We start from the raw sequence: 26,812 nt of genomic DNA, 5'->3' as shown, positions 1-26,812 counted from the left end.
TACCTGGCCCCCTCAGAGCAGCATTTTACGTGTACGCTTCTTTAAAATAGCCGAGTCTATACAAATGTCAGCACTTAAATGGCAAACTTCTGCCCAACTTTCTAAACAATACAATCAACCACATCTCATGGGTTTTTATTGTCATACGGTACCGCAACTTTCCCACATTATCCCCCATCTAGCTCCATAAAATTCACTCACCCTCCTACACAGGCCGATACAGCCGACTCCATAAGTATTTGAATTGCAACAACATTTGATGTTTTGCTTCGGTACTCTTGATGCTCTGGATGTGAAAAGAGACAATGACTATGAGATTTAAAGGAAAAATCCGCCCACGTATCCTCCTACGCTGTTAGACATCCAACATCAATCTATGATGTTCAGTGCATTTCAGGAGGTATTTTATAATGAAGGGTTGCCATTTATTCTTCGTCTGTCAGCCTGCCTTGTCTAGTTGCATTTCAGGTAGTGATTTCCTACATTTACCAGAACTGTTATACCCCTTCCTAAAGATCTAGCAAGTCAGCTGCTGCATTATTGCATTCTGGTCTATTCATGTTAGTAGGTAGAAATATTATTTCCGCCTTTTTCACTGTGATATTCAGTTGAATATTAGTATTCATTTCAGTCTCTTTCCAAGGAAACTGAATGAAGAAATGAAGAACAGCAGGGTGGCTCTAATAAGGAGAGAATGATCAAGGTTTCTGCCAATAGCAATTGCATTTTAGCTTGTGGTCTCTGTCTATGCTCTCAAAGTAAGATTTTAACCTCTTAGCCTCTTTTGATGTCTACTGTTGCAAATATAGCATGTCCGTAACTGAGAACCGTAACAAGATGGACCAAGCCCATTAAAATTTGCATTTCTCCATGTACTCAATATCTAAAAGCAATAATCTGCACTTAAAAAGAAATTTAAAAAAAAACAACAACAAACAAGCATTCAGCTAGCTAGCCATCATAAAAAAGCATAATAGGCATTTTCATTAGCGTTTTAAAAAAGAAAAACACTAATAGTTAGACCCAGTGTCATGCAGTGATGGAGAATCTCCAAAATAAAGGTCCATTCATGGAAGCCAAACAGTCAAACAAACACAGTTTTAGATCAGCTTTATAAGCTTTAGCTTAGCTTCATTAGCTAGCCAAAAAAAACTAACAACTAAAAAACACAGTAGGAACCAGCTAACTACACTAAATAGACAAAGGTACTGGTACATTACACATGCAATGCATGCTTTCAAAACTGTACGTAAAGGCAGACTGTGTGGCTGGATGCATGATTTTATACAAATGTAGTGTGTTCGAACAGTTTTGTCCACGTAGCGTAGCTTACTACCTAAAGTAACTGAACATCAAGGCTCAGGCACATTTTCTGGTTGATTATTTCTGCTTTTAACTTTAAATACACATAACAACAAAAAAAAAATCATGTTAACTTTATGTGAATAAAGCTCAACAGCTGCGTCTGTTAAATCTGTGGCTATTACTTTCATTCCTCAAAAAAATCCAAAACGGTGTGGCGTGCTGACTGGCTTGGAATACATCTGTTAAAAAACCCTGTTAAAAAAACCCAAAAACCAAACTATTGCTGGAAGCCAAGCTTTTAATAATCAACTGATGGTATTAGACTTTGGCAAATACCTGCAGCTCTGTCCTAATATTTACCAGATATGGAGAGTTTATCCTACATCAGCTCCAATCTGTTTCAAGTTAGGATTTTCTATATACAGCAGTTGATATTTTCTTATCTGAGTTTAGTGTGGAAATATGATACAAATAATTATGCCAATCAAATACAGAGTTTTTTTCAGTATATCTTAATATTTAATTTTAAAAAGTGTTAATGTCTCCTTTCTTGGCATGCATTACATTCATGTGAAAAAAGTGTAGACACAAACAGAATCTAAATGGAGTTCCAATTTTATTGTTTAAAAAGATTACTCAAAGACTCAAAAGCAGATTTGCCAATTTTATATTCATATTTTTGTTTAATATTTATTACCACCACACCAAACCTGACATGCCTGTTATATGTGTTAAGTAATGAAAATGATCTTAATCACAAAAAAATTACAACCTCCCGCTACCTGTAGTCTCTTCTGCTAATACCATTTGTGCTAGTCTCCAGAGAGAAACGGTGCCTGCGCTGCTCTTCCCGCCACACTGACTGAGGTAGCTGTCCGCACGGTGCAGTGAGAGCCAATTGACTCCTGACCCATCGTGTAACAAAGCACTGCCTCCCAGTGTTCCTGAATCAATATGGCCGCGCTGCATCAAAGCAGAGCCCCTCAGATTGGCTCCTCCTGCGCTGACCTTCCCGAGAACCCACATGTATATCGACTGGTCAGGGAGGAGGAAACGGGCAAGTCCCGGTCGGTTCCTACAGTTAATGCTCCATGCATACAAACAGTTGGGGGCAACTCAGAAGCTTTTTGTGGATACCCATTTTCATAGCTACAGTCTTACAGTCTTCTGAACATCTGGATTTAGAATATATTCTTCTTGACATACTTTTTACATTTTGTAGCGTGGTAAGAAATCTCCGTTCTCACTGCACTAAAGTGGAGCTGAACCGTCTACTTTAAAACTCCATTAGGGAAATTATCGGTGCAAAGATACCATCCTATTTGACTAAATCACACACTGATGCTATAGTGGAAGATGTGTTATACTGCAGAGCTTCTCTGTATGCTCAAATGAACATCCCCATCATCATCATCGCCATCATCATCATCATCAGGAAGTGAAAAATCAAAGCACCAATGACAAACAGAACCTTTGAAGTGCTAGGAGCTTATCTTCCAGCACAGCATCACAGACTGAATGTTGTGCAAAAGATAATCAACTTTATGCACTCGATTAGCATTACCTTGCAGGACTTATGGATATTCAGGGGAAGCTTATTCACATTTAACGCCAAGACCACTGACTATCCTTAAAGCCAGATCTTGCATATACATAAGCCATACCATCACAGGAGTGCCACATTTTCTTCCTGTGTGTGCATGCACATCACATATTGACAAAAACTCACCGATTTCACACTCTTAAAAAGATTACTCCGCAGCCCTACACATGCCCAGAAACTCTACAAGGTCTCTTAAAAGAGGCCAAATAAAACTTCTGTTTGTGCCTTTTTACAAATGATAAGTTGAACTCATAAGCAGTAAAACACACCATTTCTTAACTGCTGCCTCGGCCTTGGGGAAGTGCACAGGTATAACTGCACACGCTGTACATTGTTGTTATTGTTGTTCTTATAATCCCACTGCTGAGGTCTGAGCAATAAATCAAATTTTATTTTCCATCACCAGTTTGGATTCGAGTAATGAATAAAACAAAATGAAATTGAGATTAAAAACAATTATTATTCTTTATTTCTTTAGTAATGATGTGTTTTCTTGTTTTGTGCGTTGTTGTAAATCCACCCCACTTCTCTCCTTTACTGAGGTGCTCTTTTGCCCCACACTAAAAGCACAGATTCAATCACTGTGTAGTTCAGACTGGGCCATGATAACAGCGGTCAGCATGGTTTATCTAGAGAAAGTAAAAGTCAGCCTTGCACGCCATTGCCCTGGCCATGACTACATGTTTTAGGACTAATGTAAGGAAAGTCTTTGTATGACTTCTGTCTTCTAGGTGGTCAAGGGGACAAGTTTTAGGATCCAACAACAAAACCAATACAAACACAAGTACCCCGCATCACAGTTTATTCCATGTATTTTTCACATTGCCCCATAGCTACAACACGTGGTCAGTAAAGCTCTGCATAGCATCTACGGGCTACCATGTTGGGACCTTCATGTGCAGGTTTCTTAAGAGACACCTTCACTGTCAAAAACGCCCCCAAGTCTTGGCTTAGTGCTCGACCGGACGGCCCTGTGCCTTCCACTGCATCAACCTTATTTTTTACATTTATTTACTTAGTTTGCATTCAAAATAAATCCCAAAGTTCATGTAAATCCACTGTTAAGAAGGTAAAAATGTTCAAGTTCAATAACGTGTGATGCTTCGAAAGCCAACGTAGAATCATGTAAATTACCAGTAATCTCAAGACTGACCATAGCTGTCTTTATTTGCCAAAGTAAACACTCTAAAGTACTTAATACCAGGTCATATGTCATTCAATAGGATTCCTCATTGGTAGCCGTTTCACTTGCTTGCCAGGAAATTGCTCCCTTCACATTATCAGCAGTTATTTTGCCCTTAGCTGCAGAATGATATTTACATCCCGTAGCCTCAGGTCGGCAGCTCACTCTGAATCATTTCAAGTGTGGATGCAGCTTAAAGCCCAGAAGTTTGAAGTATGACAAGCAGCGAAAAGTAAAAAAAACAAACAAAAACAAAACAGGAATAACATTTTGACATCTCAGTTTAGGTAAAAATGGACCAAATGGGAGTAGATCCTAATTTCCAGGTGGCCAACCCTTTCATCTAAGTTTGATGAAACCAGGCTTGGATTGGAACTACTTGGTAATGGACTGGTTTGGTAACACCCATTCACTCACATTCACACATTCCTAAGTGCTTTTATTCCAACACCGAGGAGCAACTAGCGGTTCAGTGTCTTGCCCAACGATACTGTGACATGCAGACTGTAGCAGCCAGAGTTCAAACCATGAACCTTCCAATGAGATAGAGATAGAAAGATAGATGACCTGCTCTACCGATACCTCAGTACATGTTTTTCTTTGTTCAGTTTGAAGCATATAAAAATATCCCACAAGCAACATTTTTCATTTTCTTTCGCAACATGCAGTTGAAAATAGTCGTGTGAGTCATAGAACTCATGCATATACGCTTTACACTTCCTCTGCTGGTGCTCAACAGAGTTAATTGATAAAATATGTCTGGCTGTGGAGGCGTCCAAAGACAGATCTTTAGCCAAGGGATGAAAAAAAGCACATCTACATGTCAAAATATTCTGGATAACTAATGAAATTGATGCTTATCTGTGTTGCAGCAATCCACCTAGACACAATAAATTGACCTGGCCTAGCAGGCTGGGCACTAAATAAACACATTACAGTTTATTTTTGTGCACTGAGGAGGAGTAACTGTGCTGTCCTTTGTAACAGTGAGTCTTTTCTAAAAAGAACATTTTATGAATTTTGAAATTGTTACATAATGAAGAAAGCTGAAAGAATATCACATGAACTGACCAGGCACTAGACATAGTGTACAGTTTATGATTATAACGAAGAAAAAGAAAATCAGCTAATCGGTGTAGATTCAGTGCATTAAAATCCAAGAGAACTAGCATGTTTGATCTACTACTGTCGACCACTGTCCCCTTTAAGGTGCAGCTAGTCTCCTCCCATATGCTTACACAACACATCTGACTTGAAAACATCTTCACAGAAATCAAATCAATACTTGCAGAGGTGGAGTGTAATGTCGAAAACAGAGCGGTACTCCTCTGTTCTCTGTAGGTCTACATTCATTGACGACTATCTTTAGTAGCTATTATTGATTTGCAAGATGTAAATTTCATTTTAAAATGACTGGACTGTTGCCGGGGGTGTCACCACTCACCGTCCGCTCCTCGATAAAGCAAACTCCACTCCCTCCCTTTGGAAAGGCATCAGGCGGTGCAGGAGCTTGTGAGGAAGGCCTGACAGTTGCTCCGACCATCTTGTATCACAGCAAGAGGCCTGTAGGCCATTATCATCCATTTCCATTAGCAAGTCCTCATCAGTTTCTCAGTACTTGCTCAGTTGGCTCCAATTTGAATCTGGAGGACAAAAAAAAACAAAAAACAAAAATAATTGTTAAACCAAAATGTACATGGATTAGCATCTATTGCACAACAGATTTAGTTTAGCACTCTGACTGCTGATTTTGTAGTAATGGTGAGTAACTTTCCCCTGCAGTCTTGGTAGCATTGACAGGAATATCATTATTAAATGCTGGATGATGAAGCACGGTGATAGTAAAAGTTGCCTATCTCAGCCACCTCCAGTCACAACACAACAACACCTCCTCTGTGTTGCCTCATCATTCGGGTCAGTCCTGGAAGTGTCTGCTGCCATATGTAATCACAGCCACCGAGACAGGCACACCAGCGACCCAACAAAACTATGACTGTGGCTAAGAAGAACTACTAAGCACAGAAAGTTGGCACTACCTGCGCTTAAGAGCAGAACGAAAGTCTATCATTCATGTCTATTGGTATGTAGCTGGTTGGTATCACATGAAAGGAATGACCACTGGGCAACTGAGTGTGCAAATGAAAAGTGAAAAAACTTTTCATTTCATACCATGAGGGTATTTTGGGCCAAATATTCAGATTCTTTTGTGCAAATATTAAAAAAAGAAAGAAAGAATACTCTGGAAACAGGCCTGGAAGACATATCAAACAAAAAGACAAGTTAGGGGCTGAGGCCTGCCAAAGTAGCAGCCAAACACTCCATGTACCGGTGGGCAGATCCATCCAAGTACTGATAGCTTCAATGCCAATGCGGGTATCAGTATTGGATCAATAGCGCGATCAGATCGGTACTTTGTTCCCAAGTCCAGTATGTAGCCCACTGAATTGTGTTAATAAATCATAATAATTATAATAAATTATAAATAAATCAATGAAAAATGTGTTAACCGTTTTGTGTGTTACATGTATTTTTACAGCCTATAGCACATGTAAACAACAGAATCAATCAGAATCCTGTAGTGGTTATTAAAATGTGCTCAGAATTTGGCAAATTGAGGATGATTCAGCTCATAAATCATGACATACTGCTCCCCTACATAAGCTGCCTTTATAGGTTAAAGGTATTAGTATAGGTATCAGCAATATTGGCCAAGTATTTACTTGGTATCGTATCGGCACCAAAACGCAGCATTAGCGTACAGCACTAACCCCGTTAAAAACTTCAGCGAGTCTGTAGCATCCTTAGCTAGAGCCAGTAGAAGACACAGGAAGTTGTGATACTGCCTATAGAAATAAAAGCACCACCTAATTAGTTACATTAGTTACACTCCTCGCTGCTCTGCTGCTTTCTAGCTATTCTGTAACTAGATATTGTTATTAAGCTTTTATGTTTACCGTGTTCACATATAACCACATGCTTCTTGCACAAGCACCCATTTATTGCTATCCTGTAATGAACTCAAGAGAAATTTGGTCACATGGCAGAAGTGTTAGCAAAAAAACAAAACAATACAAAAAGAATTAAATGAATACATGAACGGTATTTTCGGTTGATTTATATATGTAAGGTTTCTCCTACCTAGTGATAGTGCGCAATGACGCGAAGCAATAAAACAGCAGACTGAACTAAAAGGCCAGGATGGTTTCGCGGCAAATTCAAGGTACACTCGGTTTATATCACCCGGCATCCGCTACACTTACGTACCGGTGACTATCCCGTGTAACTTCCTAGCACTTATTTAATTAAATCGCAACTCGACTGACGGTGTGAAAAACACATATTTGTTTGGGGATGTGTGAAGGAAAATGACGAAACTGTCTGAGAAACTGCTTGTCTGATTCCTGGCACAAGTTAATTAAAACAACAACAACAACCACCACTAAACGTGACATATTTTCAACACCCTGCGTGTCGAGCGTGAGGAGCTGACGCAGTCAGCCTGCTGCTGGACGCTGCCTCTTCACTCTGCCACAAACACTAGCTACTTCACCCTCGGTGGAGACAACAGCGCCTGTTCACCGATTGTAAACCGAAGCGGTAAGGCAACGTAAGATATTTGCAGTATCCTGTCCTGCATTTACTGGTTTGCGACAAATAATGTTAAGTGGGTAGTTGTAATCATGCAACACGGACTAGTTACCAGTAAGCACCTCTCTTTGCTGGAGTGAGAACGCTCAGGTCGCCGGTGTTTGGCCGTTCTCAAGCGTTAGCAAGTCACGGTGCCAGGTAAGAGTCGTTAGCTTAGCCCCGACAGGATTCAATGCCAAATGTAGCTCCGTTTGCTCCCGTGCTCCTCGGCTAAAGCACACACCTCGTAACCAGAAACCACATCTGAACTGTAAGCAGACACACTTCAATTCGGCGTTCGTCCACAAAACCAAACAGCCGTTGTTAAATTACAGGGTATTATTCAATAACTTTTAGGCCTGCTTCGACTGTGTCTGTCCTAGTAATCTGCCGCAATGGGTGGTTGACTGACGCTGTTAACCAGTTGAATAAATTAAGCTTTAATTGAATTGTTGAACTGCTTGGCTGGATATTTCGTTGGCCGAATTTTAGTCCCAATAATTTTTTTTACCAGAGCAAAACGTTTCATTCTGTCTGGGGTTTGTAGGTTTGCCGATACAAAAGTAACATTAAATTACCAGGTTTGTAATGGAGCTCGTTGTGACAAAGTCGATGTTGCAAAACTGATTGTTTGGCTGAATCTGATTAAATCAGAGTAATCAATTAGCAGAGTAAATGCGTTTGTTTTGAATTGATTCTTCCAACCTTCCTCTGTGCTTTGACTCGTGTCTTGGTTTATAGGCTGGGAGCAGAGAAAAACAACTCCCGTTATTATTAGTGAATTACACATATGGTTGAGCGGTTTAGCTAGAGATAACCTTGGAGTCTAACCAAAAGGATCTCAAAAGGTTGATTTTGTATTCAAATAAGAGTTCATTCATGTAATTTGGTAGTGTAACTCTTGATTCAAATTCACTCAGAAGTCTGAATATGACTAATGATAATGAATGAACGCACTGAAGTAAAGCAGTTTAGTAAAGCTCTATTATTCTTGTAAGAGGACAGTACATCCTGATTTGAACTTGTAAAAGGCAACCAATCAGACATCCAATAACCCAGTTTGGTAGTTGCTTAATAAGTAAGCTATAACCATAATAATTCAGATGCACACAGTTATCGCTTCATTGACTTAAAGAGACAGAAATGGCCATAAAAGCCTCCAAGTTGCCACCAATGAGGCTGAGCGTCATGATAGTATCATTTTCATTACAGTACCAGTGGAGCCTGGTGGGCAGAGAGTGGATGCTGGTTCAGTCCCCGCGGCTGCTGTTTCCCAGAGTGGAGATGTTGTGCTGTGCAGCAACGTGCTCCATATTGTATCACATTAACATTCCCTTATGCTGAATTATTACCATAATTGATTTGGAGATCTTTCAGTTGGTTTTTGCTGTGCTAGAGCGATAGATTTAAGACGTTTTTACCGGCTTGGTGAGTGCACACATTAAGATCACCGCTCAGATTCTCTCTTATGACTGCCTGCGTTCCCCTCCGAGGCTTAAAATAAATGCTAATAATTGTTTGCCAAAACAGTTTCACCCGCCGGCTGCTCAGGCCACAGCAGCCCACTGCTCTGTTGACCATTCATTACGCAGGTTTAGGCCATATTCGGAGCTGATGACATTATCCGATATTGAGGTTGAGGTTGCCGTGTAATAGCTTTCACCAAAGATGTGGCCCCGATGACTAAATAATTCATCGCCTTCCAGGGAAGGTGGAAAAAAACCTCTCATTCCTATAATATTTGGCTTGAGCCATTAAATATTTCATCCCCTCGATCCATAAATTGTTTGTTCAATTGGTGACCTTTTCATGGGATTAAGAAAGCACAATAATAAATTCTTCAGAGACCTGGCATAACGAATGGTACAATTATGAGGCAGGATTGGATCGGATCGTTTGTCGCAGCCTGCTGTTGGTTGCTAAGTGACAGCAGGAACTTTTCCGCCCACTGTGTTTGCTCCTAAAAGTCTGAGTGACTGAAAGGACAAAAACAATCACATTATGGCAGTCTAGACTTCGGCTGCGCATAGGACCTGTTTGTGACTTCCCGTGTCTTTGACAGCCTGTCAGTCACTTAGTGATGAAAGTGTCTCATGAAGTAGATTATATTCACCATGCAGCTATTAGCATCCCCTCTTCTTTGCATGTACAGAGGACAGAAGAACTTTCTTTACTTAATAAAATAAACAAAGCAGATGGAGGAGGCCCTAATTGTTTTTCCTGTTAACCCCTCATAAGTTATGAAAGGCAGGCTCAAAATGGAAGCTCTTAAGGGCGATTTGTAATCATGCGCAGCATGAATTCTACCTTCACAACTCTTATGTTCTAGATCCAAAGATTTATGGTTTTCTACTGCATTAATTTTCTGTCTTATTTGCAACAGTATTGTATTTAATTGTTAAATTTGGTATTTTCTTTGTATATTTTTATCACTATTTCACCGTTATATAACATCCCTAACTGGAATAGGTGGCACTCGCAGGGATCATTTTGTGCCAAAGAATAGTCATGTGAGGCGTGAATCGCCCCTTTTTATGTCACAGACCCTAAAGCAAAGAGCCCGGTTTAGTAAAAGAAATTTGATAACTACTGTTTGATAACCGTTATCTCTCACAGGGGTTTTCGGTTTTGTCAAGCCAGCTAACGCAAAGGAAACCTGGCTGGGCGTACTATAAACTTACTTCATAGTATACCCCTCAGGTAAAGCTAGCAAGTCACAAGTCTGCCACAATTATGTGCTGTCCTTTGAAAGCAGTTTGTGATTGGTGGGGGCAGGCGTCTTTGATGAATATGGAGTTACATTTTTGCTTAAAATGTTGCATCTCTAATATTGCCTGAATATCGGTATCCTTTTGACTGATACCAGCTACTGATATGTCACCTCTATTTTGGGCAGGTTTAAAAACACACAAAAAATTGGACAAATTGTTTGTCTAAACATTGATGTGAAATTGAGAGCTGATACACTTCATCTCTACTATGTAACTCTCCTGTTACACTGTACAGTATCAGTTTTGCACTGGCAAAGTGATAAAAACTTGTGTGATGAGACGAAGAGCTTTTTAAACAGGTTAGTTACTAGACCTAGTTTACACAAAAATCTTTGTTTCCCCACACATAGAGCGTGAAATACATTCCAACAACAAACAATTCAAAAGAAAAAATATTGGTTATAGGCTGTATTGTCATGTTAATACATCGGTATTGGCACAGAAATTGACTTTTTATTTATTTATTTATTTATTTTGCTTTTCTGCCAAGTAGTTTTCCCTTTTTGTCTTTGCACCGTACATCATCTATTCTCTGCTGGTGAAATTTTTTTTAAAAAGCAATGACAAAGGTTTTCAAACACATCATTTTTTTTTTATATGAAGATAAATCTGAAACCTAAATATTAGAACTGAAAAAAAATCAGTATCTGCCCAGAACGTGACAATCAGTGAACCCCTAATTCACCAATTATGCATTTATTATGTTGTTGTTGTTGTTTTTAAACGAAATGTCTTATTGCAGCACATTTCCTTTCAGTTGCAGTAACAGGAGGTAATTCAGGTGTTGTCTATCTCTGAGTCAGTGGGATTAGCTGTAGCCTTGATTTTTTTTTTTTTTTTCGTGCGAAAAGCAGGGTGCCAGCTTGAATGGGAAGGTAGCCCAGTGAACAGCTCGGCCTCTCAGCGGCCAGTGCCTCCCCATCGTCTCTCCACCTGCTCTTTGAGCACCTAGCTGGCTGCAGAACCGTCGCTCCTGTCTCCTATCTTCTCCTCCTCCCCTGTTTGCCGCCTCTCTCTCCTTTCTCTTTCCTCTGAGCACCTTTCTTTGTGTTTTCTCTATCTCCCGCCCTCCTGTTTTCTCCTCTTCCTCTCTGTCTCCTTCCATCTATCCCATGTCCCTAGCTGCCCTTTTTCCTCCTCATCATCCTCCTTCCCCCGCCTCTATCCTAAAGCAGCTAATGAAGAGCCCCATTTAGCCGGTGACTTTGGTTCAGTCCGCTCTGTAGTGCCGGCCGGCCTCGGCCGCCGTGACTGGTTGTTGAGGCTCTGACATCACACAGGGGCCAGCTGTTGATTTGGCGCTGTCTCCAAGGCTGGCTGGCTTGATGGGTTGTGGCAGGTAGACTTGCGCTCTCCGCCTCTCTCTCTCTCTCTCTCTCTCTCTCTCTCTCTCTCTCTCTCTCTCTCTCTCTCTCTCTCTCTCTCTCTCTCTCTCTCTCTCTCTCTCTCTGTCTCTCTCTCTGTCTCTCTCTCTGTCTCTGTCACCCCTCGTCCTCTCCCTTTACACTCTCCTCTCCCTGTCTTCCACCCTCACTCAGTGGAGCGAGCGTACAGGAGGCAGCTGCCGAGGAGCGAGCTGGGAGGCAACTCCAGCCTCCTCTCCAGCAAATTGTGCCTCCTGTACAATGGAAACTAAGCGGTCGCATAGCAGAAAGGATGGAGAGCAGAGCTGCCAGGCAGGTACGTCCTGCAGCACTTTGACAGTGAGCAGACACGACTTGGGTACAGTTAGTATTACTTGTTCTGTTCCTGCGCTTTTTGAACAATTTCTTCATGTACTTTTTGAGTAAGGTTGATTTTCCTCTATATATTTCCTTTTGTTCTGCTTTTTTAAAAATGTCTTCTGCATCCAGTCAGTAAGCAAGCGTGGGGTCTTTCTTCCTTTAGCTTGTTAAACTAAGCACAACACGAGCTGCGCTGTGCCGTCAACGGCGTGTTACTCGCTGAAGCTCGAGCATTTCCAAATCTCCTGGCTGGTTTGCTCAGCTCCGCTTCTGCTTTCCATTACGAGGATAATTAACAGAGATCAGCCAATAAGAGGCTTCGCTCCGCACTGTTTTGTTTTTTGTTTTGTTTTTTTTAGCCAACCGTCGTCCTCTTGTTTCCCTCGTTTCCTCCTTGTTTGTTCTGCAGGTGTTCTCTTACAAATTGACTTTTAATGACTCTCACAGACTTTTTGAGTGCTTCCTGTCCCATAAGGCTCCATAGATTAAAAACTGCCAGGCTTGCATGTGCATGTTAGTTTTCTTTGTTTACTGTTTCTAGTACTAATTGCTTAGATTGATATTCCCTGGAAGCTCTCCTATGGGATAGGTAATGGATTACCTCCATGCTCCACTGTGGATTTAATTTATTAATGCTGGCTGGCTGCACCTCTGCTGTGCCGCGCTGCCTTTTGCGACCTGGAGGCAGAGCGAGCAGCGCAATTAGAGTCTCATTTGTGCCTGTTTATTTATTTATTTCTGTTAATTCACTCTCGGCTATTACGAGCACTTCCTTAAACTGACACAGCCTCAGTCGTCGCAAAATCATGGCGAGCAGTGTTATGAAAGTGATATAATTTCATCGGTTTTCCCCTGATCGTTCTGCGGTCCAATTATATAGCTCCCCTGTCAGTGCTTCTCTTTGCTTTGCAATTAGCAGAAATGTGTAGAAAATGGGAGATTAGTTACTCAGTTAAGCAAAACAGCAAAATCAATTTTATTGTAGCTCCATGAATGTGAGCCAGCATTAGTAGCCTAATTAACTGTTTATTTGATGCCTGGTTTTATTAGACAGGGTGCATGTCATGCTTTAAATGTTTTTTGTGTGTGTTTAAGTTGGCACAACAAAGGGAAATTTTGGCATCCCCCTGCAAAGTGGGAAGAAATCAGCTAAACATAGGTGGTCATTTTTATTTGGACAGCGAGCAGGTGACGGCGCGGTATCTTTGTAACTGTCTGAATAGAGCTCTGGTTACTGTTTTACATCTCTGTTGTTTTTTTTCTGTGTGTGCAATATTTGCAAAAGCTCTTCAGCAGTGATTAACTTATTTTTCAATATTGGCAGAATGCCTGAAGACGCTACTTGCTCCTTTTCTTCTTTTTTTAAAAAAATGTTTAAAAAATAAAATAAAATAAATTATTGTTTTTGAAATGCTGAGAAATCACTGGCAGATTTTCTTTGAAGCTTCTGAAGGTGATAGCTTGCTGTGTTCCGCCCCTTCTTCCTCCCCCGTTCTCTACCGAGAATAGAGCCGGGGGATAGAGTAGCAGATAGAGGGAGGGAATGAGGGTCCTTCACCTTCAGTTGAGGTGGTTTATAGGCGAGACAAGAGCCCTGATCCACAGAGTGCAGAACAGAGCACAGCGGAGGTGTGGAAAGGAAAGGTCAGCCTTTGCAAAAAACAGAGAGGCTGCGAGGTGTGTGTGTGTGCGTGTGTGTGTGTGTGTGTGTGTGTCTGTGTGTAAAGGCATAAATAAAATAAGTAAACTGGAGTGCGTTGCTCTCCATCACCAGCAGGCTCTCATACGCTTCACAGTGATTGAGAAATTTCTCATTAGCTCGCCATCGAGCATAATTGTCGCCGAGAGGAGCCCATCAAGAGCCCGGTGTGTGATTAACTCGGCTCAGTTGATGGCCACCCGCATGACCCTGCTGTGGGTTCCTCAAGAGTTAATTTGCTACAAGAACACAGAGAATGTTTGCATGTGCGGATATGTGGCTCATGATTAATGTAATGCATTCCTCAATTTGTGCTGTGAACAAGTGCAAGTGGGTATATTTGGGGTGTGTGTGCGTGCACATGCGTGCGCACGCACAAAGGTCGCCGATATGCCGTCAAATGGCGCGATTAAGGTGGTGCGAAGGGGTGATGTGACACTGAACGATACCTCGGGCAGCCTCTTTAAGGTTGCTGTGCTCTGCGGTGACTGTAATGCCAATGAACCACTCCCTGTCAGCTCCAGCACAATACTGGAGGACACACAGGCAGGCGGAGGAGCTCGACAAGTCCACTGCTGTGTGTGTGTGTGTGTGTGTGTGTGTGTGTTGTGCAGTGCTAGGGCGTATTATAAGCTGTTGAGCACCTATCAAATGGGGATGTTCCCTTGTCTGTGTCTGTCAAAACATCTTTTGGGTGTGCATTGTTTGCACCAGCATACGGTGTTTACTGCACACACACAGAGGCTCAGTGTGAAGTCCTGAAGCCTGCCGGCTAATCCACGTCTGCACCGTTCACTCAGCAGCTCTGGTCATAAAGCCTGGAGCGCCCACGGCCAGACTCATTTTTTGTGTGTGTGCGTTTGTGTGTGTGTCTGTGTGCGTTGGTGTGTGTGTGTGTGTGTGTGTGTGTGTGTCTGTGTGTCTCTTGTGTGTGAGATAGCTGCAGGAGCAGGCTCCCTTTTTTTTTTTTTTTAAATTTTTTTATTCCAGATATTTGGCTGCCACTATCTGCAGTGGTTCCAATCAGCACCACTTCTGCTTTGAACTAGGGGGCAAAATCTCGAGCCGCGACACCAAGATGATACTCCCGTCACACACGGACAGGCGTGTAAAAAGTGCAGAGCGCATTTAGAAAGAGATAAAAGCAGGGAGGGGAGGGGGGATAAGTGCAGCTCAGAACAAGAAGGAAAGATGATTCAGGTGATTGTGGGTGCAGAGGTGATTCTGGCTACATGACTACAAAATTAAGACTCTCCGAATGGAACAATGTGGAATGCAGTGGAAATGACACTAAGCAATTCATATTTAAGTCAGTGTGCGGAAATATTCTAGGCAGTGTAGGTGGCTCCGTGGTGCAGTTTCGGAGAAAAGCAACACCCATCATCTCAGTCTGTGCGTCTGGCTCCAGGCAGAGATGTCAGGAGATGGAAGAATAGAAATTGAGCTGAGATTGCACTCGGCCTCTTATTTTCTTTTTTGGCTGGCACAGAGAGAGCCACACCTTGGCACCGTTGGGTACCAGAGTCAGCGTGGCATCTCGCCCACCTACTTAGCATCAGATTAGAGGAGTTGGGAGAGGCCAAGAGCAATGTGATGGATATGTGGAAGAGGCCTCGGAGTGGGTCAGCTGTAGGAGAATGTCCAGCATGTGGTCTGAGGATGCGATTAATCAGTTAGCAGTTTGATGGGAAATAAATGGGCAACGGATCTTTTCTTGCAAAGTGATTTTATGGTCTTATCAGCCAACTGACCCCCCCCCCCCCCAAAAATGAAAACGCAGAACCTTAAACTTTAAGAAATATGGCTGCTTTTCTGACATTTTGCTGACATTTTAAACACCAAATAATCAACCAAATATAACTAGAATATTGATTTGAAATGTAAATGGTAATTGGCGTCAAGTGTAACCTGATGTTTAGCAACTTCATTTAGCAGTTGCACCTGCAAAGTCAGCCGATAAGGTCATATTTTCACAATATAAAGGAGGAACGTAGCGAATAGGGCAGCAGTGTGCATGGAAAAACACTGATTCGGTAATACAGCTGGAATTCTCAATTTCTCTTCTCCGGTATTGTGTCGATATTTCACAGCTGTGTTGTTGTTGTTTTCAGATGTCTGCCCAGCCGGGTTCACCCTGTGGTTCAGCTAGAAAGGAATTTGCTGGAAAATAGAGATTGTACATTAGACGATTTGAAATTTATGTGGCACCAAATGGCAGAGGATTTCTGAGCTGAGAAATGCTATCTTCCCCTGCTGCTCTCTGAATTCCTAATGCTTGGTTTATACGAGGTTGGCAGGGATGCCTTCTCTTGTTGCCTCTACCGCACTCCCAGTCGCTGTGCTCATCCATTATTTATGGGGCACACGCACGCATAGGCCCAGAAATACACACTCGCCACACTTCTACCGTTTTTTGTTTTTTGTTTTTTTTCTTCCATGGAACACAATATATTCCAGAGTTGCTGACATCCTGACTGCTGTCAGTCCACGTGACCTCGGTGACAGCGTTGCTCCTAACCTCCGACCTCGCTCGCTCTAATGCCACAGCACTAACCCCGTCCCTCTCTCGGTTGCAGGTCTGCAGGGGTCATGAGGGTGTCAGAGGCCCCGCTCACTGTTCAGAGCAGCTGAAGCAGACATGGGCAAAGAAGTCTCGGATGGCATCGGTAGGCTCAGCCTCATCGACTTCACCAGCCACATCCTCCTTTGCCACAACCACCACTGGCTACGCAAGAAGTACGTTTTTGTTTTTTACTTTGCAACCTGAATAGTAAGTAAATTTTCGTAAAATTTGCTCGATACAATGTTTCCACGCATTCGCTGTCACGTGACACTACTGTCCAATCAGAAAGCATAAGAAGATGTCGTAACTAAAATAGTCAGGAACACAGAAAGTTTGCATGTTTCATATATTTGTTTTAGGAATGTGTGCAGTCGTCATCACTCCAAATGTACTTATATAATTGTCTTGACTCTTTTCCACTTTTTTTTTTTTATTATTATTATAAAAACTTAAATCAAATCCAATGAGTTTCTTTTAAGGTACTTCCTGCACACAAATTTAAAAAAATCTATAGATGGATGAAATACACTTAACTTGGGCAGCATGGACAATGTTACTATCTTAGTAAATATCTCACTATCATTTCTGATATTATGAATGAAAATGAACATTGACACGGTAATTTGGTGGAATTTCATGGGGAATAATAAACCACAAGATCAATGAACTGTCACTCGGTGAGAATAAAGTCCTGGAGTATTTCATCATGTCACGCTGACAGAGTACATATATGGATGTTGTTACATATTCTATAGCTATGCTGTAGTTATAAAAACAGCCTGTGTGTTCATATATATATCCAGGTTTAATAGAGTGTGTATTTCACTGACAGGTTTAGCATAGAAATGTAAATTTCTAACACTGCACAGAACTATAGTGCTACAGTCTGTCATATGATCAATAATCATTCATCACTTACCTGTGTATTTACCTCTTATTATGACCCAATCAATCTGTTATACCCTGACCTTATCCCCTTTTCACCAAAACGTATATTAAATCTATTTTAAGTGATTCTGTACTTAAGTCTTTTTAAAATCAGTGTTATTGATTTTTAGCCAGAAAAACTTTTGACAAATAAGACATGCTTCAAATAAGACACTTCAAATTTACACTCCTCTGAGGAAGGTAAAGTACAACAGATGTTCTAATGATGCTCCAATCGATCAGCTGCAAACCCAAATCATTTCCATTCATGTGTGCAATCTGTGCAGATGAACTAAGTGTCCTGCTTCTGATTTGTAACTATGCATCACAGTGTAGCAGTATGTTGTGCCAACATGCAAATCAACTTAAACATGTTCAGTTTATTATTGATTTATTTCAAGACATTTTTTCATTGCTCTCCCAGTGTCCATCTAAATTCAATGACTTCCAAAGCCTCCTGCTTTTGTGTTGATGCAGTTAGTTAAACTTACAATCTTTAACACTTACTAGATCAAATACTGAGATCTGATCTCATCAACTCTGTTAAGGTTATTTAAAGTACCCAAAGAAGCTTGAAGCTCGCTGCCAACTGGTGTTTTGGAGCTGTAACTACAGAGCAATGCAGACATGAACAGCATTAGATGGTAGGGGTGGGGGGAATAATCGATACTGTGTAGTATCGTGATATTTTGTTTGCTAGTAATGTATCGATACAGGGACAGCAGAAATTGATATTTTGTTACAAAAAAAGTTTTTGTGGACTGGAACTCTGACTTCAGAGCATGTTGATCCTTTTTCTGAGCAAGAATCCTGACATTCCTTCACTGTCCAAATGTGTTTAACTTGTTTTTTGGCAGCAATAAACATGACAGTTTACTTATTTTACTTTAAGACATGTTTTATTTTAATATTTAATGTAAAATTATATTTTGTTTTAATTTACTTTCAAATTCTTCAGTTGCTGAATGGGCTGCATAGTTTTCATAAATTGCATAGTTCAGAATAGCTATAATTGTACCAGATGGTTGCATTCAGTTAAGTTGGACTAGACTGTAATACAAACCGTTCAGTTTGTCAACAATAAAACTGACTGAAATGAGAGAAAGACTGAGTGTGAGACTTTGATATTAGATAAAATGAATATTGATAAAGTTTACCTTTATGTACAGAATCTGAATATCGCAAAATATTTTTAAAAATTGCAATAATATCGTATCGTGCGTTAAGTATTGTGATAATATCGTATCGTGAGATGTATGGTGATTCCCACCTCTATTAGGTGGACATGTGCTGCAGTTCATTTGGGGTTGGGTTTTAACCTCCCAATCTGCTGCGGATTTGTGGAAAATTTAAAAAAAAGATATCTTTTTCTTTTTAAAGTTTTCCATTGCACAGTAGAAAAAATGGTCTTCTGTGCTGCCAGTTCTGGCTCTTCGAAGGAATATACGAATCAGCCAAAGTGAAAACTGAACTCAACGTCAGGACTGGCATGTTACACATGTATACCTCTGGAAATCTTTAAAACCCTGACACAGATAAAAGACATCAGATGATATGCCCAAGTTGTTGTTTTTCTTTCTTTTATGCTCAGTTTGAATTTGATAGTAATAGTGCACATAGCATTTACAACTTGTAGTCCTTTGTATGTAAAACTAGGGTTGTTAAAAAAACCCTTTGGGGGGGGAAAAAACCCCTATCAGATTAGATGCTCATTCACGTTAACACACATTAACATTATCCATTTAACAATTAATAATTACCTAATAGCCACATTAGCCTTTTGCCAGTTATCATTTTGCAAATGGCTTGTGGCTAATAATAAAAACGAAGCGTAAATATTGGTGCTACGCAGCTAACGTTGTCAGCTCTGCCGGTCTGTAATGTTGTAATAGATGGTGTTAATTTAACAGGGTAAAACACAATTTTTGGGCTCAAGTATCGAGTAGTTTCCTGGGTAACTGTATAGAGTTTCGAGCATCGTTGAAGAATACATAATACATGAAAACTTTGCCAAATTAATTAAAATTTGTATTTTTTTTTTTAAAAACAGTCCTTTATTTTTTAAACGATGTTTGTTTGTATTGAAATACACATATTTAAAAAAAAATGTTGATGTCTGTTTTCGCTCCAACTCATAAAGAGACCAATTTGCTACTCCCTGAATTCTTTAATGTAACACTAAGGACCAAATGATGATCTGTATTACTTATGCAGTCTAAGCATGGGGGATTCTAAACAGGCACACTGTGCAATTACCTCAGCCGTGAGAGACGAGACGGTGAAATTCAAATGCATCAAAGTCTGAAGCCAAATTTAGTCTAACACTCCAGTCCCATGATAAAATGTGTTTGGAAGAATGAGTGATTCGGTGAGGGACAAAATGGCTATCCATCACAAGCCCAGCGCTCGAAAATATCTGTCCAATATTGCAAATCTTCAACAGAGCGACTCAAGAGACTTCACTCATCAAAATGTCAGCAACAGACGCTAAATATTCAAAGCCATGTGCAGGACTCTGGAGTATTAAGCTGTTTTCCTTCAGAATGTGAAAATAATGTAAAGCAGCAGCCGGCATTGCTTTTGTCAAACCTCTGACAGGTCATAGAAATTCAAAATCTGATTCTCCAGTGCCCGGCTAGATTTTTAGCAAAACTCTTAGCCATGCAAACCACTGGGTGAGCGGTACATCCGCCTGAGCTGTGGACCGCTGTAAAAGTCAATTACTTTGACACGGAGGAATTGGATGCCACGTTTTTAAAGAGAGCAGCTCCCTCTTGCTGCCTCAGCTCTTTTGGGATGGATATAAACAATCAAGTCTCAGGCAGCCGCTTTGCTGCTCAGTGATCAGATAGGAAAATTGCTCTGATCACTGCGGGCAAATAGGTTGAACACACACGCAGCCAGTCACGTACACACCCAAGCACAGAGTAAGTGCTGTGATGTGTGCTTCCAGTTTTTGATGTGCAACGTGAATTTGATGAGCCCATTTCTAATTAACCTATTAATCATAGCTCTCATGTACCAGATGTCTACCCTCCCTTCTTGTGAGTCTGTGTATGTTACACACTGCATGGGACCAAGCTGTACAATTAAGGCATATCACCATGAATGAACTCGCACCATGACTTAAAACACGGGGAGGTCGTGGTATTACACAGATGCGTCCTGCAGTGGGCCATAGGTCCAAGGCAACTTATGTTCTGGAATCAGCAACCACGAAGAGGCATTTTATTTTGAAAGGCCTACTTTTTACTCTACGCCACATTAGACTGTAAACATGTGCTCTGCGTTAACAACACACCTACCAACTTTTGCAGCTGTTATCATGATGGGAGTGTTCCTGCTTTGGGCATAACTACAAACAAAGATTTAATTACAGCATTCTTCTTTGGAACATAATATAATACAAAAATACGTGAGTAAAATCCTTTTATAAGATATAATGTAAAATGTAAATCACACCGTATTATGTTTAATCCTAAAAAACATCCTCATGTGGGAACTAGAAAGTGTGTTTGCTGATATTCTAAAGCAGCCCCCTTCAAACTGAAACAAACACTATAATATTAATGTGTTTTCTTACAGCACTAAGCTGTGCGCCTGCTGCATCTCGTCCACTCATGCCTATTGTCTCGGGCTGAACAGCTGCAGAGCTGCGAGACAGCGCAAAGAAAAAGTAATGACTGATGACCACAGACTGTGTTGGTGCCACCGACCGCCTGCCCTCCTCTTTCTCCTGCCTGCTACTGCATAGCTCTTTGTCACTGCAGACTGTCTTTGGCCCTTTTATCCAGTCTTTTACATTTATCAAAATGTGCCAGCTTTATGTTTGGTCTCTTTTATGGAGAATTTGCAGGGGAAATCTCAGTAGGTCTGCTCTCATAATAATTGGCATCACTTTCAACACTACACATGTCTAAACTGCATGCAGCCACATTTAATGTGTCTCAGCTCACCAAAATTATGATTACTTTCTTAAAAAATACTTTATTTTCATCTATTTGAACTATTTTACGATTTCGCTACGCAGCAAGGAGTCGACGAAGATGGAAACATTACAAACGGGTCATTAAAACAAGAGGGATTTAAAAAAAAAAAAAAACAACCCCAAAATAATTAATTCAAAGAAAATGCATTTACATTGCTCATTTGTATGAAAGACAAAGTATTCTTTGTCTTTCATACAAATGTTGGATGTTTTACCAAACTGAGCACAGGTACCGATGTGGCGCTTCACTTCTACACCAGCATGACGACTTTTCTAAACAGAGGATATTTGGTTTCCAGCCGGCGGCGCTGGTACAGCAGGCGAACGAACAAACCGAAATGATCAGCACAGCGAGTCCCCGTCGCAGAAAGGCAGAAACGGCTGAACTGGGATCAGCTGGTGTGAAGGCAGTTTATCCAGGAGGCAAAAATCAAAACAAACAAACAAAAAAAAAAAACTGAGAACAAAAAGCTGAGGCATCCATGTCTGAAAAGTGCTTGGGTTGTCAAACTCAAATCCACTTAAAATGAACTAATGGGTGAATTCCAACCATCCAGTAATACTATTAGTAACACCTATGTTTCTTCTGCAGTAACTCAAGCTACCCATCATGGACAAAGTCAATTACAGTATGGCTCCATATTGCACCCACATACAGTCGGTGCAGTTATGTCTCCTGCTGCATTGTTGCTTTGTTTTTCAAAATAATATCCACAAGGCAAACTTTCATTACTCAGCACTTTTTAGACAAGAATGCAGTGGATCTGATCTAATAACACAAAGTAAGTAAGTTTTATTTATTACGACACAGAATATAGCTACTGCAACAAAGGAAATAATTTAATGTACCACAATGCAGTACTAATACACTTATTACTTTAGTATACTCTTATATGCTGTTGTTATTTACCTTATGTTTTTTAAATGTACACATTTTTCCATGGCGTTTAATAATGATGATGATAATGATAATTCTTTCATGTTTTATTTATAATTAATAAAATTGTGTGAACTTTTTGTCTTTCCCAGTCGGCGTAAAGATTGAGGAAGGTCTCTACAACTCCTGAATCTTAGTGTCATTGCATGCCATCACTAATTTAGTATGTAAACAGTTGATAATAATTCTAACACTTATCTTTCGAATGAAAATTTAAATGAACATAGCATGATGAAAAGTGAGAGAGAATATGTCTGTAAAGGTGTTGGCATTAGTTTTTTGCCACGTCAGCTCTCTTGACCAGAATTTGCAGCTAATAAAAAAAAAACTAAAATAAAAAATCAACAAAAGACACCATTGCAAAGGTAAAAAAGTTGTTGGTTTAACAAAATGTAAAGTACCTCTAGATTGAGCCATGCTATGTTAGCTCTCCTGCTAGCAAATGGTACTCTGTTACTGACACATTATATTGAACAACACACACAAAGTTAACATAATTGAATAGATCAGACAATTGTCACTACGCCCAATTTACCTTTTTGTGTCTGAATCAGCCACTACTGTTGTTGTTTTTAAAGAGCTGATATAATAAAAAAATATAATACAATTCTGTATAATCTGTGTTTCAAATTTAATAAAAATACTTTGAAATGATGGCGTGTAGCTTCTTGTTATTTGGAACTTACCCTTCAAACATAATCATCCGAACTTCTTTCTCTCCCAAAGATGCTAGCTCTCATCGACACATTCCTGTCTTTCAGGTCCTCTGTATTTGCCAGCATCTCCCTGTAAGACTTTGCAATGAGAATGTCTGATAACGTCGACACTGAAACAATGAAGGTTTCCGAAGCCGCCGAACCCGCGTCATCTGCAAAAGACGCCAAGACTGAGGTGTCTGACCAGAGCCAGAACAGCAGAGATGAACATGGTTGCAACAATAAAAAGGACATACAGGTAAAGAATGCTGATTTATGTTCAACCTTAAAATGTGTCAGTAATAATTCTTCCATATCTGTGTGACTGTAACATTTAATTTTAGAATTATGGACTGCACAGCGATAGAAACACTGTTTTGGTACACCGGGTGTTTCTGTGAAAGTGCTGTAATGAAATGTAAAGAAGTGCTTCCTGCCATGTGCAAACACAGTGCAGAGCAGATACCTGAGTAGATTATCTTGTCAGTAGCATTATATCCTCATCGCGTACGACTCTGGATACTGTGACTACAAAAAGAAAGCAGCAAAAGTTTGTTACTAATAGCAGGGAGTCAAACATTCAGCACTACAACCAGACTGACAAAGAATCAGAGCCTTCATGTGTTTCTTCACAAATAAAACATTTATAAGCGTTATAACTATCTGAAGTAATTTTTTCCTTTAGATCCTCAACATGTCTATTAGACCCCATTCCTACGACAGTGTTCAGAAATATTTACCATTAATAGATGTTACATTTTTAATACGATCGGTTTATCTTTATCAAAAAGGTTGCGTATGACAGGCTTTCAGGGTTGCACAGTTTTCCGTTTCAATGGCTTGAATTAAACTATTACTTAAAAATCTTTTACTTGATCCAGGTCTCTTAGCTAATTATGGACTAATATCCAAAATCCTTTCATTTCAATTGTTCTTGAAAGAGTAGTTGTTAAAAGATTTCTGGATAATACAGAAATGGGACAGGTGGAGGTTAGAAATGACTTTCTTATGGCCTCTCACAGTGAGCTCATATCTGTGCTTCTCCCAATGGTTACAGTGTTTCACTACAGAGATTGGTATTAAAGGAAATGCACTGCAATAATTGGAATCATAGATAGATGTGTGCTAACATGAAAGTTAGCCAGGGTTCCACAGGGCTCTGTGCTGGTACCACTGCTTTATACATTATACTCTTCTCAGAACAGAAACGTTGGAAACAGATACTTAACTCTGGATCATGGCATTAACTTAGCATCCAAAAGACTTTGAGAAATCTTGGGAGGCATTTTTGATTGTGTCCTTCAATGTAGATGTTAAACAAATATGAATCGTTGCTGAATATCTCTAACATGTAAAAACATACTTTCTAGGGCTGATGCTGAAAAACTAGCTCATGTTTTCATTACTTAGGCTGGAGTACAGTGGTCCATTATTATCAGGTTGTACTTGCAAAGTAGCAGAGTACTTGCTTGTAGAGGTCTCCTCCAGAATACTATAGGATCTTTACCTTACGAGATAAAGTGCCTTGAAGCATTGTATAAATAAAGTTGAATTGAATGAGCACTAATGTGAAATGAAGTGTCAGTTTCACAGTGTTTTGGTAGACTGGAGCCTCAATAAGCTGAGGACACTTACCTGACAACTTCAGCAAAGTCTGTCATTTCTTTTCCACACCTCGTTTCCATGAAAATTCAGTAGCAGTCAACGCCGAACACCAACTGCCCTGGGCATCTTCTGTCACCTGCGGCACTCCCAGCCGTTTCAGCGAGGAAATATTATTTCTGAAATGTATAATCGGCGCAGACAGAAATAATAATGCAGGGTTCAACTCTGCCTCAGCAGCACTGAGGTCAGTCATAGTGAGACTCTTCACTGCTGTCTACCTGGCTGCTGAGAATTGTTAAAGTTGTTAAGAAGTCACGGATCTTCCACAGGAGACATTAAACTGGTTATCTACTGAGGCTTCAGGAGAGCTGAGAACACTTTGACATAAACTGCTAATTAATAAGGTCTTTGTCATTGCAACATTGTGCTTTGGGGGTGCAAAAAATTAGCATTTGTTAATTTAGAGCAAAAACTGGCTCTGACAGGTTTTCCTCACAGAGGAATGCACACTAAAATCTAAATGGTGAAATTGTGAAATCTCTTCTTGTGTGGTCAAAGAAGCAAAATCCAGGAAAGACGAAGGATTGTCTCTTTGGCTGCTGCCTAAAAATAGGATTCAGGCCAATCTGGCCTTGTGGTTGGAGGAGGGGAGCGCGAGGGAGTCAGGCAGGCAGATAATCGGAGCTCAAATCCAGGCTTATCTTCCAACTTCCTGCGCCTATGTTACCCTGAGGAACAGAATGACACCAGCATGGGGGAAGCAGCATGGGAGAGAGGAGGAGATACAGGAGGAAGAGGGAGGGAGAGACGTGTGGAGAGGTTGTAAGAAGGAAGGATTAGGGAGAGGAAGAAGGTGGAAGAACACGAGAGACACGGTGTTGGAGAATGAAGGAAAGAAAGGAGAGCAGAGGCGAGACAAGAAAGTAGCAAGAAGATGAAAGTAGAGGGATGATTTCTCCTCCTTAAATTATTTTAATCCACCACAACAAAGAAAGAATTTCAGCTATCAGCTCAAAACCCCCAAAATATATTTAGCCAAAGTATTGACTGCGTTTGAAACTAGAAGGCAACTTTTGAAGCCCAAAATGCTCTTTTTGGATTAAAAAGTTGACTTCATAAGCGGTAAATTGGTCCAATTGTACAATCCAGTTCATCCACTCATATATTTTGCTGCTGTAGCATTGTGTGGTCTGGTATGACCATTAGCTGAGTGACTCTGCTTCGTGTCACCTCTACAAATGTAGGCTACGTGCGATTGTGCTGCTTTTTCTGTTTTGTGTGTTATTTTCTTTTTTCTTTTTTGCCTTTTCCTCTCCCTGACGTAGTGATTTTATGGTTACTGGAATGCCAGGATATGCTGACGGCACTGACACAGCCGACCTTACCGCTTGTAATTTCCAGCGGTGGAGGAGGTGAAGCTAATTCCGCTGCTCTGTGTAAGGGCATCGGTTAAATGCCTGAAATGTTCATTGTGAGAGGAACGGGTGGAGGAAGAAATGAGGGAGGCGACAGCGGTACCTTAAACGAGGCGAGGCGGGGGTGGGTATGGCGGCATCGGGGGGCAGGAATGCGTTCCGACAGAGGTAAAAGAGGGTGACTTTGCCACCATCTGCCTCCAGCTCTCCAGCTCTGTCCTCTGCGGCAGGACAGGTGGCTGGTGGCCGCCCTACTTCTGCTGACTTCAGCCCTTTCCCTCTCTCCCCCCGCTTTCCCTTTCCTTTATCTCCTGGCGGCATTGTTCATTCCCCACCGGCCCCACACCGCTCAATTAGCCGGTGAAGCGGTGCGCTCACGGTCCCTGACCACCCTCCACCCCCGCTACCCTCTCCTCCACATCCATATTACCTGATATAGAAAAGGGGCACGGCAGGTCACAGGCGTTGGAAATAGGCGAACAGCGGCCCTCGAGCTCAGTGAGGGAGGGGATAGGTTGTCCTTTTGATTTTTAGAGGACAGGTGGGAAGGACGGCGTTAGTGTGTGTGTGTGTGTGTGTGTGTTGGGATTAGGAAACAGAGGACTGGGCTCTGTTACAATTTACACTGAAATGGCTCCTGCCAGGTCTCCCCCTCCCTACCTTTTCCCTCCTCCGCTCTTCCCTTTACGTGCTACTGAGAGACCTTCTGTTTACACACACACACACACACACACACACACACACACACACACACACACACACACACACAC

At 41.0% G+C, this 26,812-nt stretch overlaps 2 protein-coding genes across 19 annotated transcripts in view; one reads left to right on the top strand and one right to left on the bottom strand.

Moving 5' to 3' along the window:
• The window catches only part of zranb3 (zinc finger, RAN-binding domain containing 3), a 143,815-nt gene extending 135,703 nt beyond the window's left edge, over positions 1-8,112 (bottom strand). For 3 of the 7 annotated variants that reach the window (XM_005933917.3, XM_042224494.1, XM_042224495.1), the window contains exons 1-2: positions 7,230-7,471; positions 5,536-5,734 (exon numbers count right to left, since the gene is read on the bottom strand). In XM_005933917.3, the coding sequence (XP_005933979.1) occupies positions 5,536-5,681 (146 nt within the window). In that variant the 5' untranslated portion in view covers positions 5,682-5,734; positions 7,230-7,471. Of the gene's footprint in view, positions 1-201; positions 5,735-6,859; positions 6,930-7,229; positions 7,472-7,791 lie in introns of those variants that run through there. The other 4 variants (XM_005933920.3, XM_005933919.3, XM_005933923.3 and 1 more) reach the window with 4 other exon arrangements.
• The window catches only part of LOC102314604 (R3H domain-containing protein 1), a 52,140-nt gene continuing 32,899 nt past the window's right edge, over positions 7,572-26,812 (top strand). For 5 of the 12 annotated variants that reach the window (XR_006054805.1, XM_042224501.1, XM_042224502.1 and 2 more), the window contains exons 1-3: positions 11,987-12,169; positions 16,489-16,648; positions 23,089-23,281. Coding sequence is in view for 11 of the 12 variants with exons in the window: in XM_042224501.1 (XP_042080435.1) it covers positions 23,129-23,281 (153 nt within the window). In the remaining variant the exon portion in view is untranslated. Of the gene's footprint in view, positions 7,689-7,767; positions 7,878-11,986; positions 12,212-16,488; positions 16,683-23,088; positions 23,282-26,812 lie in introns of those variants that run through there. The other 7 variants (XM_042224503.1, XM_042224504.1, XM_042224505.1 and 4 more) reach the window with 5 other exon arrangements.

This window comes from Haplochromis burtoni, unplaced genomic scaffold (assembly GCF_018398535.1).
Source record: "Haplochromis burtoni strain Fernald_Lab_line unplaced genomic scaffold, NCSU_Asbu1 Contig_139, whole genome shotgun sequence".
In the NCBI taxonomy this organism is placed as follows: Eukaryota; Metazoa; Chordata; class Actinopteri; order Cichliformes; family Cichlidae; genus Haplochromis; species Haplochromis burtoni.
The sequence above is the reverse complement of the archived record's forward strand: the minus strand, read 5'-3'. Positions and strand labels throughout refer to the sequence as shown.